Here is a 16,059-nt window from a genome sequence, read left to right as displayed (position 1 = left end):
AACAAGAACATTTGTAAAGACAGAGGAATCCAGCTCTTACAAGTTGTCCTGGACTTTTCCTGTCTCCTCAGCGAAAGGAACATTTATTTCCTCTCTGGGCACCACAAACACACAAGCTCAGCCTCCTTTCCCCCAGGAGAGTTCTGGTATAGTGATGGCACTTGATCCCATATCAGAGCTGGGTGGGAAACAAGGACCTGACACCCTCCCCTCCTGGATCAATGCTCACTGCATGCAGTGCCATCCCTGGCAAAGGCCTCCAAGGGGTTCAACAGAAAAACCAGAACACACAGGGCACAATGCTTAAAGCATGGGGAACACCGAGAGCAAGAACCTGGGCATCTCTTCTCACATTGTCACCAACAGACAGGTCCCTGGGATGGGCAGCAGGTGCCAGGCTGCTCAGCCTGTCCTCATGCCTTTAGCCCAGCTGGCTGCCAGCCCAGGCCAGCAGCAGCAGACAGGGAACAGCCCCAGAACCCTCCCCAGCAGAGCCGGGCAGGGGAAGGAGAGGCACGGCTGCTGAGCTTCACCCTCCCTGCAGCAGGAGTGAAGGGAACAGAGTGTTCCCTGCAGGACAGGGACAGCTCACCATTCCAGTCACAGCTGCCTTATGGACGTGTCTGACATCTCGTAAAAGTGGGAAGTGTCTCCAGTGCTTGGCTCCAGCTCTGTCCCAGCCCAGCTCTCCCCAGGCAGACCCACAGCAGCCTGAGCCTGCCTGAGCAAGGGGCAGGTGCTCAGGACTCAGCTGCCATTCCAGTTTGGGACCTCCCTGCATTCCACCCCACTGTCTCCCAAGAGAGCACACTAAGGCTAGACCAGCTCTTTCACAAAAATCTACATAACAAATGGCAATAAATTCTACAAGAAAGCACCACTTTCCTTAAAAACTTCATGGTTTTCAGTAGAATAGTGAAATTGCACCAGGAACAACCTACAAAGCTGGTTTTATTCTCAGGGCCCAGCTTGATCAAGCCTCAAGTGCCAGCTGAAAAGACCCTTCTGACCCTGCATTTCCAACAGCCCTGAGCAGTGGCCACTGCCTACAGGCAGCCCCTCTGTGCTGCAGCTACCCCATCACCTGGGACACAGGAGATTAAGTTCTCTGAAAAAGCAGCCACAAAGCATGAGTTCTACAGCACTTGGCAGAACATTTCCAACCCTCCTCAACCTACCCAGGGTCATCCAGAGTTTTTGGGAAATCTGGCTGCAGGACAGCTTTATTTCCAAAAATGGAAAAATAGAACAAGCTTTTCCTAGACAAAGACATTTATTAAAAGTTAGTCTGAAATAAATTCCCCTAGTCCCCAAAGATCTTTTCACTGTCCTTGCAGAAATGAAAACCAGTCTGAGGAGGTGAGTCCTTGAGCAGGGGCCAGAGGCAGGGAGGGCACAGTTGGCACTCCAGCCTCTCCTGGCAGTGATGCCAGAGGCAGGGAGGGCACAGCTGGCACTCCAGGCCCTCCTGGCAGTGATGCCAGAGGCAGGGAGGGCACAGCTGGCACTCCAGGCCCCTCATGGCTGCGATGGCAAAGGCAGGGAGGGCACAGCTGGCACTCCAGGCCCCTCATGGCTGCGATGGCAGAGGCAGGGAGGGCACAGCTAGCCCTCCAGGCCCCTCATGGCTGCGATGGCAGCTGCCATCCGGCGGGGCAGGCTCTTGGCAGCCTGGCGGAACTCCTCTGGCTTGGCCTTCAGCAGAGCCACAATGTTCTGCAGCGTCCGTGACGGCTGCAGGCCCAGGGCATCCATCACATTTATGAGATAATCTGCAAAATTAAGGAAAAACTTGTATTTAACTGGCAGTAGACACCGTGAGAGGAAAGACAGCCTTGCTGGTGACGGAGGGAACGCTGTCCCCAGCAGTGGCTGAATGCAGCAGTGCAGAGCTGTGTGTGAGGCCAGCCGTGCCCGCGCTCACCGATGTCCGTGGCCAGCTGCTTGGTGGCGTGTGGGGTGAGCTGTGGGATCTGCAGGATCACCTCGCAGTACGTCTGCATCGTGGCCCTGGCGATGGAGCCCAGCCAGTAATCAGCCACGTTGTCCAGCTCGGGCAGCTCGTCTCCTGCACAGACAGTCCCGTCAGCTGCCAGCTCCCCAGCTGGCTTTGTCCAACACATCATCCCAGCTGGGTAACAACACCTGACTGCTCCTTCCACAGCACATGGAGGCAGGCAGAGTTTATCAGCTGCTTCTGGAGTAATCAAAGCAGTCCTGTGCTCTGCCTGTACTGTACACCACTGACATGAGCTCCAGACACAAAACACTCCTGGATACTCTCCAGGTAAGTCACTCCCAAAGGGCTGATGGGGACCAGCTGGGACAGGGCACTGCCTGGCACCTCCCAGGATCCTCTCCACGGCACCAACATGGATTCACACGAGGTTTTTTCCGGCCCTTAAGGCAGCCTGTGTTCATTAGTGTTTTGAAAATTATCGAGCCATTACAACATGTAAATGCTTCAAGGTGACATAACAGTAAATGCAAAAGCCTGAACTAAAGAGCATACTTTTGGGAGGGTCCAGGAAGACTGTAAATACCAAGCTCTGTGCTCTCTTCACTGTCTGTGGAAATAACACCATAAAGAGACTAAGCCCAGCACGAGGTACAGTGCCAGCCTGCAGGGAAAGGCATTAGGTGGCCACTGCTGTTACCTGCAGCAGGATTAGTGACACAGCAGAACTCTGCAGACCCCAAACCACTGTTTTAATGAACACCAAACCCACACAGACCAAGCCAAAGCTTGCAGTTTGAATTAAACCTAAAAAAGTTTTACTCATTATTTAGAGGCTACTCCTGGTTTTACTGAAGGATTCTTGGAAGAAACAGTGTGATAGGAAAGGGATGTCCAATGGTTTTGTCACTGTAACACATCCCACCCGTGTAATGTCAGGATGGGAAAGCTTGTGGCCTTTGGCCTCTCCTTACCTTGCTCTGGGGGGTATGGCAGTTTTCCAGCATGTAATGCCAGCTCCAAAGCAGAATCCTCTTGAGTGACAAATGGCTCAAGGTGCAGAGGAAGCGACATAATGTACTGGCCAATCTAGAATAAAAGAACCAAAAGCTGAGTCACTCAACAAATGAGGCAAGTCCTTTACCAGAGAAAAAGTCACCTGCAGTAAATACACCTGAAAGCAGAGAGCTGAGCCTGACAGCCACTCACTCACCTACAAATTGACTCTTGTGCACCATTGCACTTGGTACAAGAAATAGTTTTTCACAAGGTCAGAGAAGCAGTCACTGAAACACTCATGGTAAGAAAGACCTGTACAGAGAACTGCTTCTTCAAGCAAATCTTTGCTCTCTGGAGTGTTCCCAGCAATTTGTTTTCTAGAGCAGAAAGACAGCTGAGTTCTCTTACATTGCTGATGTATTCCAGAGGGGTCAGGCTGAAATTTGGCAGGTCATCTGTCAGGGTCTCACCAATGCCACCAGAACTCCAGCCCTGTAAGACAGAAAGTGCAGGATGAATTGATGACTTCCCAGAGCATGAAGCCTGTCAGTATTTCAGAAAGGGGTGACCCAACAACATGACCTGTGACTACCCAAGGGATTCTAGGAAGCAGAACACAGATGGTGAGCAAACTGTTTACCATGTTATCCTTCGGGCCCAAAACACCCACCCTTTCTCTACCCAGCTCCCTGTGGGAAACATGCTCAGACAGGTCAGAAAAGCAAGACCTCAAACAAACACCAGAGCCTCCAAACACCTGTGCTGCAAAGGCTGGGGGTGAAGGAAGGGGAAGTGTTCCAGTGCCCGCAGCTCATGGGAGAAATGTGGCCCCAGAGAGAACCGTTCTGAGCAGGAGACAGACAAGCAATGCCAACCCAAGGGATCCCCAGGCAAACCCTGCCTGCTCAGCTGAGCCCAGGGCCCCAGTGCCCACCTCCATCCTGGGGACCAGCAGCAGCTGCTGCTTGATGCGCAGGAACACCGAGTCGAAGGCCAGCTGATGGGACAGCTGGTTCAGGCGGCTCAGGGCCGCTCGCGACGACGACAGCAGGTTGTGGTTACTGGTGCCTTTCTCCTGACACAGACAGAAAAACATTTACACACACAAGCACCGAAGTGGCCACACAGGGGCTGTGTTAACATGCTTGCAGAGGTTTTATGAGGCCCTCCTTGTGCAGCAGAGCTTTCCTCTGTGATGGCACAGCCTGTTTCCTTTGGAATGACCTATTCCACGCAGTCATTCAGAACAGAAACTGCCACTGCTCTCTGAGCTGCAGGACAAGGAATCAGAATCACATTCCAGCCTCCCCAGGCTCTAGCACATGCTGGATACTGAGAAACTTGCAGAGAAGATGGCAACACTGCCTTTTACTCAAAGGGCACAACTGATGCCCTGAATGGAATTACGTTCTACATGAAGAGTACCTGTGGAACGGGGCAGTTCAGTCAAGCTTTCAAGTCAAACACATGACACTAAAGGTGGAACCACAAAAACTGCAGATAAACCAAGTGCAAAAGAAATCAAAACATTTTGAGGAAATAAAACTCATAAGCTTGAACTCACTACTTCATGTGACCAACGATGGCAAACATAACTTAGATCCACGAGAAGATAACTACAGTCATTCTACCCTGTTCACAGATTCATGCATGAATGATCCTGCAGAATTCTGTTTCAGACTGGACAGGGCAGCAGAGCCTCAGAAGGTGGTGTGTGGGCTCCAGAATCTGAGGTGGCTCCAACACAACCTTCCTAATGATCGCTGTGATAAAATCTCCCTCACCTGAGCTGATAAGGGCATGTTTGCAAAACAGAGCCAGGATCTGGGGAGAGATGGAATGAGTCCAGACTTCCTGGCTTTGGACATTTCATCTCTCCATGTATCAGTGTCTCTGCAGAACACAGCCCACAGAAAGGCTGCAGCTCAGCATGAGAAGTCTTTAGACTGGAGGGAAATCCAGGTGTCAGCTACCCAGTATGGGCCCAAGTGCACACTGTAACAGAGCAGGCTCTCCAGGCACCAGGGCTACCTTCAGGGTGTAAAGTGTTTCCATGAGGCTGGCATACTCAGATGGATTCTCCTTCAAGAGATAATTGTATTCCTGCCAGGGATTTTTTACGGAGCTCTTCTTTTCTGCAGAACTGGTGTCCTGAAAGCCAGAAAAACTGCAAGGGCTGTAGGAGTCTGAGAGATACTTCCCAGCAGTTGATAAAATCCTGAAAACAAGTACACAAAAGTCACCAGCAGAACCCTCTGGGCTTGGCAGTCCTGTCCTCATGCTGGCCCAAGGACCAGCACCACCCTTGAGTGACTTTGAGGGAGAGCATTCACTGACAGACTCCAACTGCAGCCAGTCCTCAGCCACTGTGCAACTCAGCAGCTGCAGAAGTGCTGAGAGGACAGAGGGGTTTGTGCTCTGGGAACACGAGGGCAGTGGGGCCCCACTGAGCACTGCAGGCCACTCGAGTCACACTGAGCACTTCCAGGAGCCAGAGGCTGAGCAGTGCAAGCTCACAAGGAGGAGCAAGATCTACGTGTGCCTACACTCCTCAGGTTACAGAGAAGCCATCAGGTAAGGCACACCTACACTCATTTCAGCACGTGATTCATGCCCCGTGTCACAAGGGTGAGGATCTTGCCAATTTGATCTGGTGGAAAATTCCTTCCTGACCCCCATCTGGCAGCCCATTGGTGGCCAGCCAGGGATCCAAGGAAAAGGATTCTGGGGGTTGTCTCAGGGAATATGATGGAGTGGAACACTCTGTGCCCCATCTCAGTGCTGCCTTTCCCTCCATGCTCTATGCAACCAAGGCACCTTGGGGTTTGCTTTCTTTCAGCTTGGTTCCTACACTGACAGCTCATGAATTAAGGTCACCAGTGCTCACCTGTTGGCCAGCTGCTGCTCAAAGTCTCCACACTGATGAAGCAGTTCACCACAAATGGAAATTATCCTGGGAAAGAACAAGACAAAAACACACTGAGATTTGAGGCAGAAAATGCCAGACCCCCCCAGAGAACCCATCTCAGACCCGTGTCAAGTAATTATGAAACACCATAACCAAACCACAGCCCACACATCTGTCAAGAGTCAATTTGGTGATTAACTCTGCATCCTTTTGACAACACTGATTTTTTTTTGCCCAATGGCCTCATTCACCTGCTGCTTCTTGTCATGGTGGGGAAGGCCAGCTCAGTGTCAGAGCTGCTAATATGACAAGTGATATGAGGTGCAGCCTTGCTCCAGGCAGGGTGGGGAGCCCCACAGCCCTCCCCTCCCAGGAGCAGCCTGAAACCCATGACTGACACTGGTGCTTCCAGCAGCACAGCGAGCTCAGCCCTGTGCTCTGCACTGGGAACTTGTGCAAGCTGACTCCCTTGCAGCTTTGATACAGAAATCAGCTCTGAACCGGACAAAAAACCCCAAACCCTTTACCGGACAGAGTTTTGGAATGCAGTCCAGTCCTCCTGGAACAGGGAATCTGCCAGGACATCATCCAGTTTACATTTCTTTCGTATAGACTGCAGTGTATTTGTGAAGTCAGATGTGTACCTGCAGTGAGAAAAGGAGCAGAGAGAAGCACCAGCATAAGAAAACAGGCTGGAGAGCAGCACAAAGACATGTCCTGTGATTTGCTCAGTCAGTCCTCAGCAAGGGCCAAACATGAACCAGAAATACTAAAAGGAGTACAGAAGAGACACCCTGGTTCCACTCCAAACAGGTGGATGTGAAGAACTGATCAGCCACAGCCCACTCAAGCCTAGAGCTGAAGGCGAGAAGTGTGAAAGATGCTGTGTGGATCTCAGTTTGCTGCCTGTAGATCACCAGGAGCTCCCTCTACCCCTGAGAAAGAAGGAGTAAGACATTTTAGTTACCACTACATTGATCATCTCCTAGAAAGACCAGGAAAAGTTTATATGGCTCCTGCTACTCCATCATCACTTGGCCCTTACTCCAGAACATGGTGACAACAATCTCATGAATTTGTTTTCTCAGCTACTCCCCAGATGAGAGCATGGATAAAAAGAACATTCTGTCTTCTACACACCCCCGTCTTCTTTTTAATAATGCCCATAAGCTGGAGGCAGGTACATTGCTCTGTAATTGCCTATAAAGAAGGTGAGATCAGAGATCTGTGCTTTCCTCTTCCCCCTTCCCACAGGGCAGCAATACCTGATTCATACCTCGTGAGCAGCTCTTCCACTATCGTGAAGGAATAAGGAGTAAATCAGTACAGGAACAGGAAAGTGATACTTTAGGACAAGACCTAAGAGTGAACCTCACTCCGTGGGGTATCTCACACTTACAGGCAGATCCTGAATGTGAGGTCACTTGTCCTGGACTGTGTATTCATTGAATCAATAAGGTTGGAAAAGTTCTCCAAGATGATCAAGTTCAGCCTCCAGACTTATGTCCCCACTGAGATCTACTTTCATCAGCCTTATTTTGTTTTGGGAAATATTTTCTCCTTCAAAAGTATTTATTAAAAATGAAAACTCTGCCCAAGCAGAATATAAAACAGCTGGCAAACCTTTGATTTAGCCATAAAATCTTCCATTTTTCCTCTAGAAAACAGCCTGTGCTTGAATGAAGCAGCAAGAGGGATATTGATGATTCATGGTACAGTCAGACACTTTTCTGCTCTCAGCCATTTTCCATAAACTACAAAGTCCTTGGCCACAAGCTGCACACTCACTACCAGCTCAGGATAAATGGAGCAGTACCTAAAGGCACCTTACTTTGAGAACAGGGCCTTCAGGGCCTTCAGCAGCCCACACACCCCCAGGCCATCCGTGAGCTTGACGCAGTTGTCGATGGCTCCGGCCGCCAGGATGAAGAGTTTGTTGACTGAGTGGTTCAGTTCCTGGACACAATCAATCACTTCCCAATGCTCCTAAACAACAACAGCAACAACAGAGCTGAGCCTGACTCTTCTTACAGGCAATAGAGAAAACACACCTTGTGTAACACAGTGCTCTCTCTTCTACAAATAAAAGGAAATAGAAGCAAAAGGGAGAGGGGCAAAGAGAGCAGGAACCATGACAAAGACCCCTGTGTTCAGTGGAAGCTTCAGCCTCCCCCTGGAACAAAGACTGGTGCATTACCAAGGGCACTGCACTGATCTGGATGAGGAGATTCTCTTCTTCCAGGTCTCCATATTCGAGTTGATAGGGTTTGTATGGAGCATACACCACTTCCACCAGCTCCATCACTTTCACCAGGTTCTGCTCCTCTGCAAAGAATCAGATGTTTAGTCTACAGAGAGATGAACATGCTGCTAAAAGCCTCATTTCAAGCCACATGAAGTTCTTCATTAGAGCATGCTGCCTGCACAGGCTTGGAATGCTGCCCAACAGCTTCAATCTCAACTACACAGATTGGGTTTTTCATTTTTTCAGAAACAAGATTATTATCTCTACCTGCTTCCTAAAACCAAGATGTTCTACCTCAACAAGTGCCTCAAGAAAATTAACACTCACTGACCCAAAACAGCCTGGGTGACAAAAATCTATCAAACATTCCAAGCTACAGCAGAAGAATTGAAACCATCTGAGAAGCAAAACACATTACTCCCACGGCATCAAACAGGGGCAATCCTCATTTATCAGAAAGCCTAGCTCACACTTAAAATAATTGACACTAATTCAATTCACTCAGCGCCACTGTGCCAGCGTTCATCAAGCAGAGCTGAACGTGAAGCACAAACTCAGCCTGTCAGAGCCAAGCCTGAGCTGGGAGCTGCCAACCCAAACACAAATCAGGGCTGAATGGTTATTGCTCAGCTCAGAACTGGACACCAGCTGCTCTCACTAAGCTCTGCCAAAATCAAACCTGCTGCAAACCAAAACGACTTGGAATCCTGGATATCAGAAAAGACTTTCACACCCTGAGGACAGGAGAGCAATGGAGCAGTCTGTCCAAAGCCAGCACTGTCTCTGTGCTTGGACATTTTGGAGACCAGAGTGAACAGTATCCCAAGCACCACGGCCTGACCTCACAGCAGATCCTGCTTGGAGCAGGAGACTGGACCAGATCATCAGTCCCTTCCAAACTGAATTATCCTGTGAATCACAGCTGAGCCCTCCCGTCACATACACACAGGAACTGGTTTGACTCTTCTCAGCTGAGTCACCTGGCCTTTCCATTCTTGAGATATTTCTTTCTCAAACATCTTACCCCACACTAAAAGAGATGGAAATAAAGGCTTTGGGTTTTGGTTTTTTTTAACACACTCAGATAACAGTTCAACAGTGGTCTTCCTATTCCATCATGTTCTAGAATCTAGCATTATTTTTCCAAGTCCTTTTTAATAATTTCTGTAATGAACCATAAATTAAGCCAGAAAATGACTGATGTGTATGCAACCAGAGAGACAAAAGACACAGTCACACTCCCTGACATTGCTCAGCAATCATAATTTACAGGATCAAGAAAGAATCTGGGTTTAAACAGCTCAAGACAATGTTATGAGGAACCAAACACAGGAAGCACAGCATCAGGAATGCTCCATTAGCTTTAATTTTGGATTTTCCCATAGGCAGCCTTTGAAGCAGCCCCACCAAATTCATAAGGGACTATAAATAGCCAACAGCTGCAGTCAGGCGTAAACTTGTGCAAACACAGCACCTCAGTGTTCACCTCAGGGAATTACTCAGCAATCACAACCAAAATGACAAATGTCCCAGGGAGGGGAAAGCACAGGGCAGATTTGGAAACAAACACTGAGGATGCTGCTGGGAAAAAACTACCAACAGCTCAGAAAAAACACTGGGCATTGTCACTTGATTAAACCTTAAGCCAGTAGCAACAGAAAAACTTCAAAATCAAATACAAGCATCCAATGGATGCAGCCTTCAAGCAGGTTTTCTCTTGTTTAGTGAGGTGTGACAATTCCAGGAAACTCCTCAACTTTTCTGCTTTGTGATCACTCACAATGGGTCTCACTGCCTCCCTGGAGACATTTCCTCATCTGGGAGACAGAAGAAACAGTAAAGCTTGTAAAAGGAGAAGTGCTAAATGCTATTTACCCTGCAGAGCCAGCATGCTCAGGACAGGGCTGCTTCAGGACACGCAGTGCTGTGTCAACAGCTCCTGTGTAAGATACACACAAACACAAAGGTGCAAGTGCCCTGGAACTGGGCACTGCTTAGAAGAGATAATCCCTTCCTCACCTAAAACTAAACAAAATCCCCCAGTGGGACTTGACAAGGGGGGCAGCACAGGATGACAGAACCAGTGGCAGAGCCTTACTGAGGTTTGGCAGCATGGCCACCTCCAGCCCCTTGGCGAAGTGGACGGTGGCATCGTGGAGCTCCAGCAGCTGGGTCAGCTTGGTGTCCTGGCCTGTCCTCTCCATGGCAGTGCTGAGACACACGGGGATGGAAGGCACCAGAGCTCCCAGAGTTTGAATCAGCAGCACAGTCACGATTTCATGGGGGTTCTTGAAAACCTGTGGCAGCAGAACAGCTGCATTACCTGAGAGAACACACAGCAGCAGAGAGCAGCAGGCAGCTTCCAACTCTGAAGCACCTCACAAGGGGTGAAAAACCCAGAAGCACTCAGCTAAAGCTGACCTAGCACACAGGACAGCCTGACTGCACATCTAGGGCAGTACATATTTACTGCTGTGCTTTGAGGACAGCCACCAAGAAACTAGAAGCACAGGCACAGACCAAAAACTGAATTCAGAACACAGGCACTACAGTGATGCAAGAAACACCTGGCAGAAGAGGGCATTTGAAACAGTGCACTCAGTTTACACAGGTGTGTTGGGAAACAACATTAATCAGTAAAATATGAAGACACAGGACTATATCACAAGCCGAATTACTGGTCAGAGAGGCAGAAGTCAGCAGTGGAAAGGCTAGAAAGCCTGTAATCAGCTGAGAATCAGCCACTCCACTAGCATAAAACCTTTTACAGCCTTCATTGTGACTTTCTCATCAGCTATCCTGTTCATTTACTTTGAAAGCTGGGTTTACCATCAAAAAGGTCCAAGAGTTTTTCAGAAACCAGAAGCAACACAGGAGATTGAGTGACATGAGCTGTGCCCCATGTGCCATTTCTTACAATCCCCAGTTCAAAGAATATCTGCTAAAATGTAACCTGACATCTGACCTGTAAGTCACATCGAATCATTAGGCAGAAAAAATACATTTCAAGGAAACACTGAGCTCCTCTGCAGCACAGGCCTTGCACTGACACTGGCTTTGTGACATGGAGATAAGAATCTCTTAGCCTTCATGGATGAAAAACTCTTCAACAATATGAACCTATTTCTTCATTTCACCACAGGACAAAAACTTTTTTTGATCCTACATTGTTCCTGGCAGGGAAAACAAGAACACAGACTCCAAGGGGTGACAGCAGAAGCCCTCAGATATCTTACAAAGAGCAACACACATCAGTCCAGCGACCTTGAGGGCTTCCTCCAGGCCAAGTGATAAAGCAATTCAGGCATTTCAAATGTCTTGCAACAGCACACATTTACAACACCAACAAATTAGTTTTAACTTAAGGTACAGATGAAAGTGATAGAGCAGCTTTAATGTCAATAACACAGCAACCTTGCTGCTGGTGGAACACCAGAGCACACACCCTGTCTGCAAGGGCTGGACAAGGAACAGTAAATGGGCTGCAAATCCCATCCTGCACCAATCAGGCCCAGAGTGTAAGTCAGGGAGAGCAGCCACGAGCTCTTCAGAGCTTTGTGAGCATCCAGAGGGTGCCCAGCCCTGTCCTCTCCTGCCCCTGCAGCAGCATGAACCTGTCTCTGCACCTGTGCTGCCCACTGGAGCTGGGTGTGCCAGGTCCCCAGGAGGGTGTCGTACAGCTCGGTCAGCTGGCGATTCAGGCTCAGGTCACTCTGGCAAAGCTCCTGCCACACGGCCACCAGCTGCACCTGATGAGGAATGGAACCATCTGAGAAGAAAACTGACAGCTCTTGTTTTTGTTATGCCAAACCCAGCACTCCCCACACACAGCACTTCTGCCAAAACGTGAGGCTCACCCTTGCTCCCCTCTCCATGTTTCAGCCTAACACATAATTCAGCACCACAGAAGGAAAAGACTTTCAGCATGAAGCTTCAGGCTTCTTAGTGATTCAAAGATTTAATTAACATTGGTATTTTACTCATAAAATGAGATTGCAACTGATACCCCCACATAATAGTTGAAATACTTGGCAAGCCCCAGCCTTGAACTTAATCCTCAAAAGTCACAGTCATGTGAGAAATTTGAAGCTCAGGTTATGGCTACAGAACTGTCTGGAATTCCAGCTTTTAATCTTACCTGAAAAGAGTTTACAGAAGGCAGCAGCTGGCAAGTTGCAGTAATAAAGTTACTGCTGACATGGGCACATCCAGAGAAAGCAAAGCAGAGCCATGAGGCACAGAGAAATGGAGCAGAACACACACATCCTGTGTGTGCTGCAGGAAGGGACACAGGGACACAAATGGAGAATTACTCCTGCAGCACGGGGAGTCACCAAAGCTGCTCAGAGCCAGCCAGGGAAGTGGAAGAAGGAAATAGAGAGGAACAGGTGCCATCCCCCACCACAGCACAGCTGAGATCCGTGGGGCAGCAGCTCCCTCTGCAGCCAGAGCCCAGCAAGAATTCCCACTTTTATTCTGCAATGTTAAAGCGTTACCAAAACACTTACCTTGTGACACTTGTAATAATAAGCGAGAAGCTGGGGCATCCGATCAATTTCAGTGAAGACTTTAACAAACATTTTTGCTTGATCTAAACAAAACAAAGTAACAGCATCAGGAGCAGCCTCAAAGCTGAGGGTGGGCCATCAGTCTGAGCAAGAAATCCTCTTCTAAGGGAGCAGGCACAGTGGTCACACAGAAAGATACAACTTCATCTCTGGTTTGCTTATTTTCTCTAACAGGAGCAGAACTGCCTGAAATCCATCCTCAAACAAGATCAAGCAGCAGACACAAGGAATGAATTTCACTTAACCAGCACGTAGCATTAACACATTCAGTATTAAAGCCAGATAAAGCCAGAGCATTTCCTAGAAGGAAATAATTAGTTTATAGAAACAAGCCAGCACTCACAAACCTAAAGATACCTGATAAAGGCCTCAGCTTTGCTTTCACCTGTTCTCAAAATGATCCCTGTGCCTCAGACTAACTCATGGCACAGCTGCCCCTGCACAGAGCTTAGAAACACAGGTTCCTCAAAAGTCTGGTTTGTACCCCATAGCCCCAGATCCCTCCAGGACCTCAAGGTGCACAAAGATGAGTGTCAACAACCACAACAACTACTTTTCAGAAGTGCTGACAGCAGCACAGGGAAGGAATGGCACAAAGAACTGCCCAAAAAGACAAATTTTCTAAGGAGAATTTATAAAGCTGCTTTTACAAAGTAGTAGGAAGTCAGAACGCTTCTAAACAAATTTCCTTCCTTATTACACCAATACCTTGATAACAGAAAACCAGGGACTTTATGCTTATTTGAGCAGCACTTCCATCTCACACATCTACATGGTCCATAAAATTCTGTAATCTTGTTTCCTGCAGTGGCCACAGGTACCCTAAACCACAGGAAAATCAAAGTAGCACTGGCCTGCAGGCAGCTGCAGAGCCCAAAACATTCCAGGGCATCTGCTCCACCAGGAGAAGCCCAGGACCCAGTATCAGGAGCCTTCAGGACACCAACTCTCCACCCAAACCCTGTTTTAAAGACAATAAACTCTGTACTGACAGTAAATGACACCAAGAGCTACTGACCTACAGACTGGGAGTTAAAAGCAGCAACAATCTGAGGGCTGGCCATGGCCTCCAGGCGGTTCTTCAGTGCCTCCAGGTGCACACACTTCTCTGAGTAATCCGGTGTGTCCACCAGCATGGCCAGGCTGCTCTGCATGCTCGTCAGCTTGGCTGAAATCAGGGACACGTCCTGCCAGCAGGGGAAGGCAGCCCGTTACCAAGGGCGACCTCCGACAGCGTCAGCAGCAGCCATGTGATTCACAGCCGCTTCAAAACCCCACTTTTAAACACAGTTCCCTGAAAAGCTGGAGGCACAAAGACCAAATAATTCAGTATTTACCTGTGTTTTAAGAGTCTCTTCAATATCTGCACTTAGTGTGCTCCATTTGTCGGCCTCCTGAAGTGACTCGGCAGCCAGCTGCATCCTGGACTTCACTCGGTCAATCTCTACCAGAACCTGAAGGAAAAAACACAACACTACATCCCCCACTGGAAAAATGACTGCCACACACTTGGGAGTTACCTTCTGCTTAAATTTATTTTATAAACAAAAAGATGTGAAAACATTCTATTATTACAAGAAGATGGAATGGTCTGAAGGAGCTAGAGATGTAAGATCGTCTTTCGAAGTCAAACAAGAGAAGGGTAGTTTAGGTTAGTTTGAATTCTGGTCTTGTTCTTTCGGTACCTACTTCACCTGAAGATGCTCTGCACCCCAGGCAGAAAGCAGTGTCCCCAAGCAGGTACCAGCAGCTCTGAACTGACACCTGAGCAGCAGCTGTTCCTCAGACATGCACAGGCCTGTGTCACACCCACCTTCCCACCACTAATGTTAAAAGAAGCTGCTTTGTCTATCTTAAGTTCACAAGATCATTTCATATTAACAACTCTGGAACCTTTAGAATTTCACCAGTTGCAGCTAAACACTAAGACAAGAACTGACCTGCATAGACTGAGCTGTGTCTTCTTCAAATTTCTTTATATCTTCTTTAACAAGGATCATCTGCTCCTTCAGGAATGTCGCCTCCTGTTTCAAGACTTCCACCTCCCGCAGGACTCTGGGCATGTTCTGGAGAGCCTGATGGCTTGTTTCTGCAGGGACACAGAGCAGTCAGTGAGGGGGTAAGAGCCCTTGCAGGAACACGTGGGCTTTCCCACTTTAACAAGTCTTTAGCACTTGAAATAACCCAAGACTAGACAAAAACACAAAACATCAAAGATAAATCTTCAGACGTATCTTTGAGCTTTAAGTATGTATTTTATGATGGGACCATTTAGGTTTAAAAAAGCCCTCTGAGACCATTAAGTCCAACTGTTCCCAACAGTCCAGTCCTGTTCCCCCAGCCACTGCTAAGGCCACCGCTAACTCACATCCCCAAGTGTCACAATCACACAGCTTTTTAATCCTTCCAGGGACTCCAACGCTGGCCTGGGCAGCCTGTGCCAGGGCTGGGCAACCCTTCTGGAGAAGAAATGTACCCTGCTACCCCATCTAAGCCGGCGCTGGCAGGAGCTGCTGGTTCCCAGCACTAAAGGCAGATGTGTTGGTGAATAACTACGAGAGCCGAGGTGGGTGCGAGGATCCCCGGGCAAGGCTGGCAGGGCCGGCATCGGCACCTGGGCAGCGGCACAGGTCACCTCAGGTGTGGGGACACACAGCAGGGCTGGGATCGGCACCTGGGCAGCGGCACAGGTCACCTCAGGTGTGGGGACACACGGGCAGGGCTGGGATCAGCACCTGGGCAGCGGCACAGGTCACCTCAGGTGTGGGGACACACGGGCAGGGCTGGGATCGGCACCTGGGCAGCGGCACAGGTCACCTCAGGTGTGGGGACACACGGGCAGGGCAGGGCCGGAGCACACCCGGCCCACGGCTGCCGCAGAACCCCGCACCTTCCACGGCGTTGTTGACCTCCTGGATGAAGAGCTGCAGCTTCATCACCAGCGTGGCGGCGTGCGCGTCCACCTTGCCCGGGGCCTCCTGCTGCACGGCCCGGAACGCCGCGTTCACCCAGCCCTTCACCTCGAACTCATCCGACAGGAACCGCGAGAAGTCCATCGCGGGGGACAGGGGGGGGACACAGCGGGGGACAGCCGGGTAAAGCCGGGGAACAGTGGGGGACAGGCGGGGACAGGCGGGGACAGCCGGGGACAGCCCCAGCGGCTGCGGCCCGGTCCCGCAGCACACCCGGAAGCGCTCGGCAGCGCCGGGGCGGCCCCGGGGCGGTTCTGGGACGGTTCCGGTGCGACTCCAGAGCGCTTCCGGGGCGGTGCCGGGGCGGTGCCGGGGCGGTGCCCGGCCCAGTGTCCGGCCCAGAGCCGAGCCCCTGGTGTCCGTGCCCAGCCCGGTCGCTGCCCGCGGCCCCCGGGCCTGTGGCAGCCCGG

At 49.8% G+C, this 16,059-nt stretch overlaps 1 protein-coding gene across 2 annotated transcripts; it reads right to left on the bottom strand.

Moving 5' to 3' along the window:
* Positions 1-1,254: 1,254 nt before the first annotated feature.
* COG7 (component of oligomeric golgi complex 7) lies at positions 1,255-16,051 on the bottom strand. Of its 2 annotated transcripts, XR_015277437.1 has the most exons (18): positions 15,568-16,051; positions 14,618-14,766; positions 14,015-14,131; positions 13,696-13,864; positions 12,618-12,700; positions 11,736-11,858; positions 10,208-10,406; positions 8,062-8,189; positions 7,696-7,850; positions 6,392-6,508; positions 5,844-5,909; positions 4,988-5,174; positions 3,891-4,031; positions 3,365-3,448; positions 2,932-3,046; positions 1,925-2,068; positions 1,500-1,772; positions 1,255-1,450 (listed from the first exon to the last, which is right to left on the bottom strand). XR_015277437.1 is itself a non-coding variant. In XM_086854837.1 (17 exons), the coding sequence occupies exons 1-17, from the start codon at positions 15,731-15,733 to the stop codon at positions 1,606-1,608; spliced, it is 2,310 nt and encodes a 769-aa protein (XP_086710963.1). In that variant the 5' UTR covers positions 15,734-15,967; the 3' UTR covers positions 1,255-1,605. The 2 variants fall into 2 exon arrangements, 1 of the variants encoding a protein (XP_086710963.1); XM_086854837.1 differs by having other exon boundaries at positions 1,255-1,772; positions 15,568-15,967.
* Between the last annotated feature and the right edge of the window lie 8 nt (positions 16,052-16,059).

Source organism: Cyanistes caeruleus, chromosome 17 (assembly GCF_971803275.1).
Source record: "Cyanistes caeruleus chromosome 17, bCyaCae1.hap1.1, whole genome shotgun sequence".
In the NCBI taxonomy this organism is placed as follows: domain Eukaryota; kingdom Metazoa; phylum Chordata; class Aves; order Passeriformes; family Paridae; genus Cyanistes; species Cyanistes caeruleus.
The sequence above is the reverse complement of the archived record's forward strand: the minus strand, read 5'-3'. Positions and strand labels throughout refer to the sequence as shown.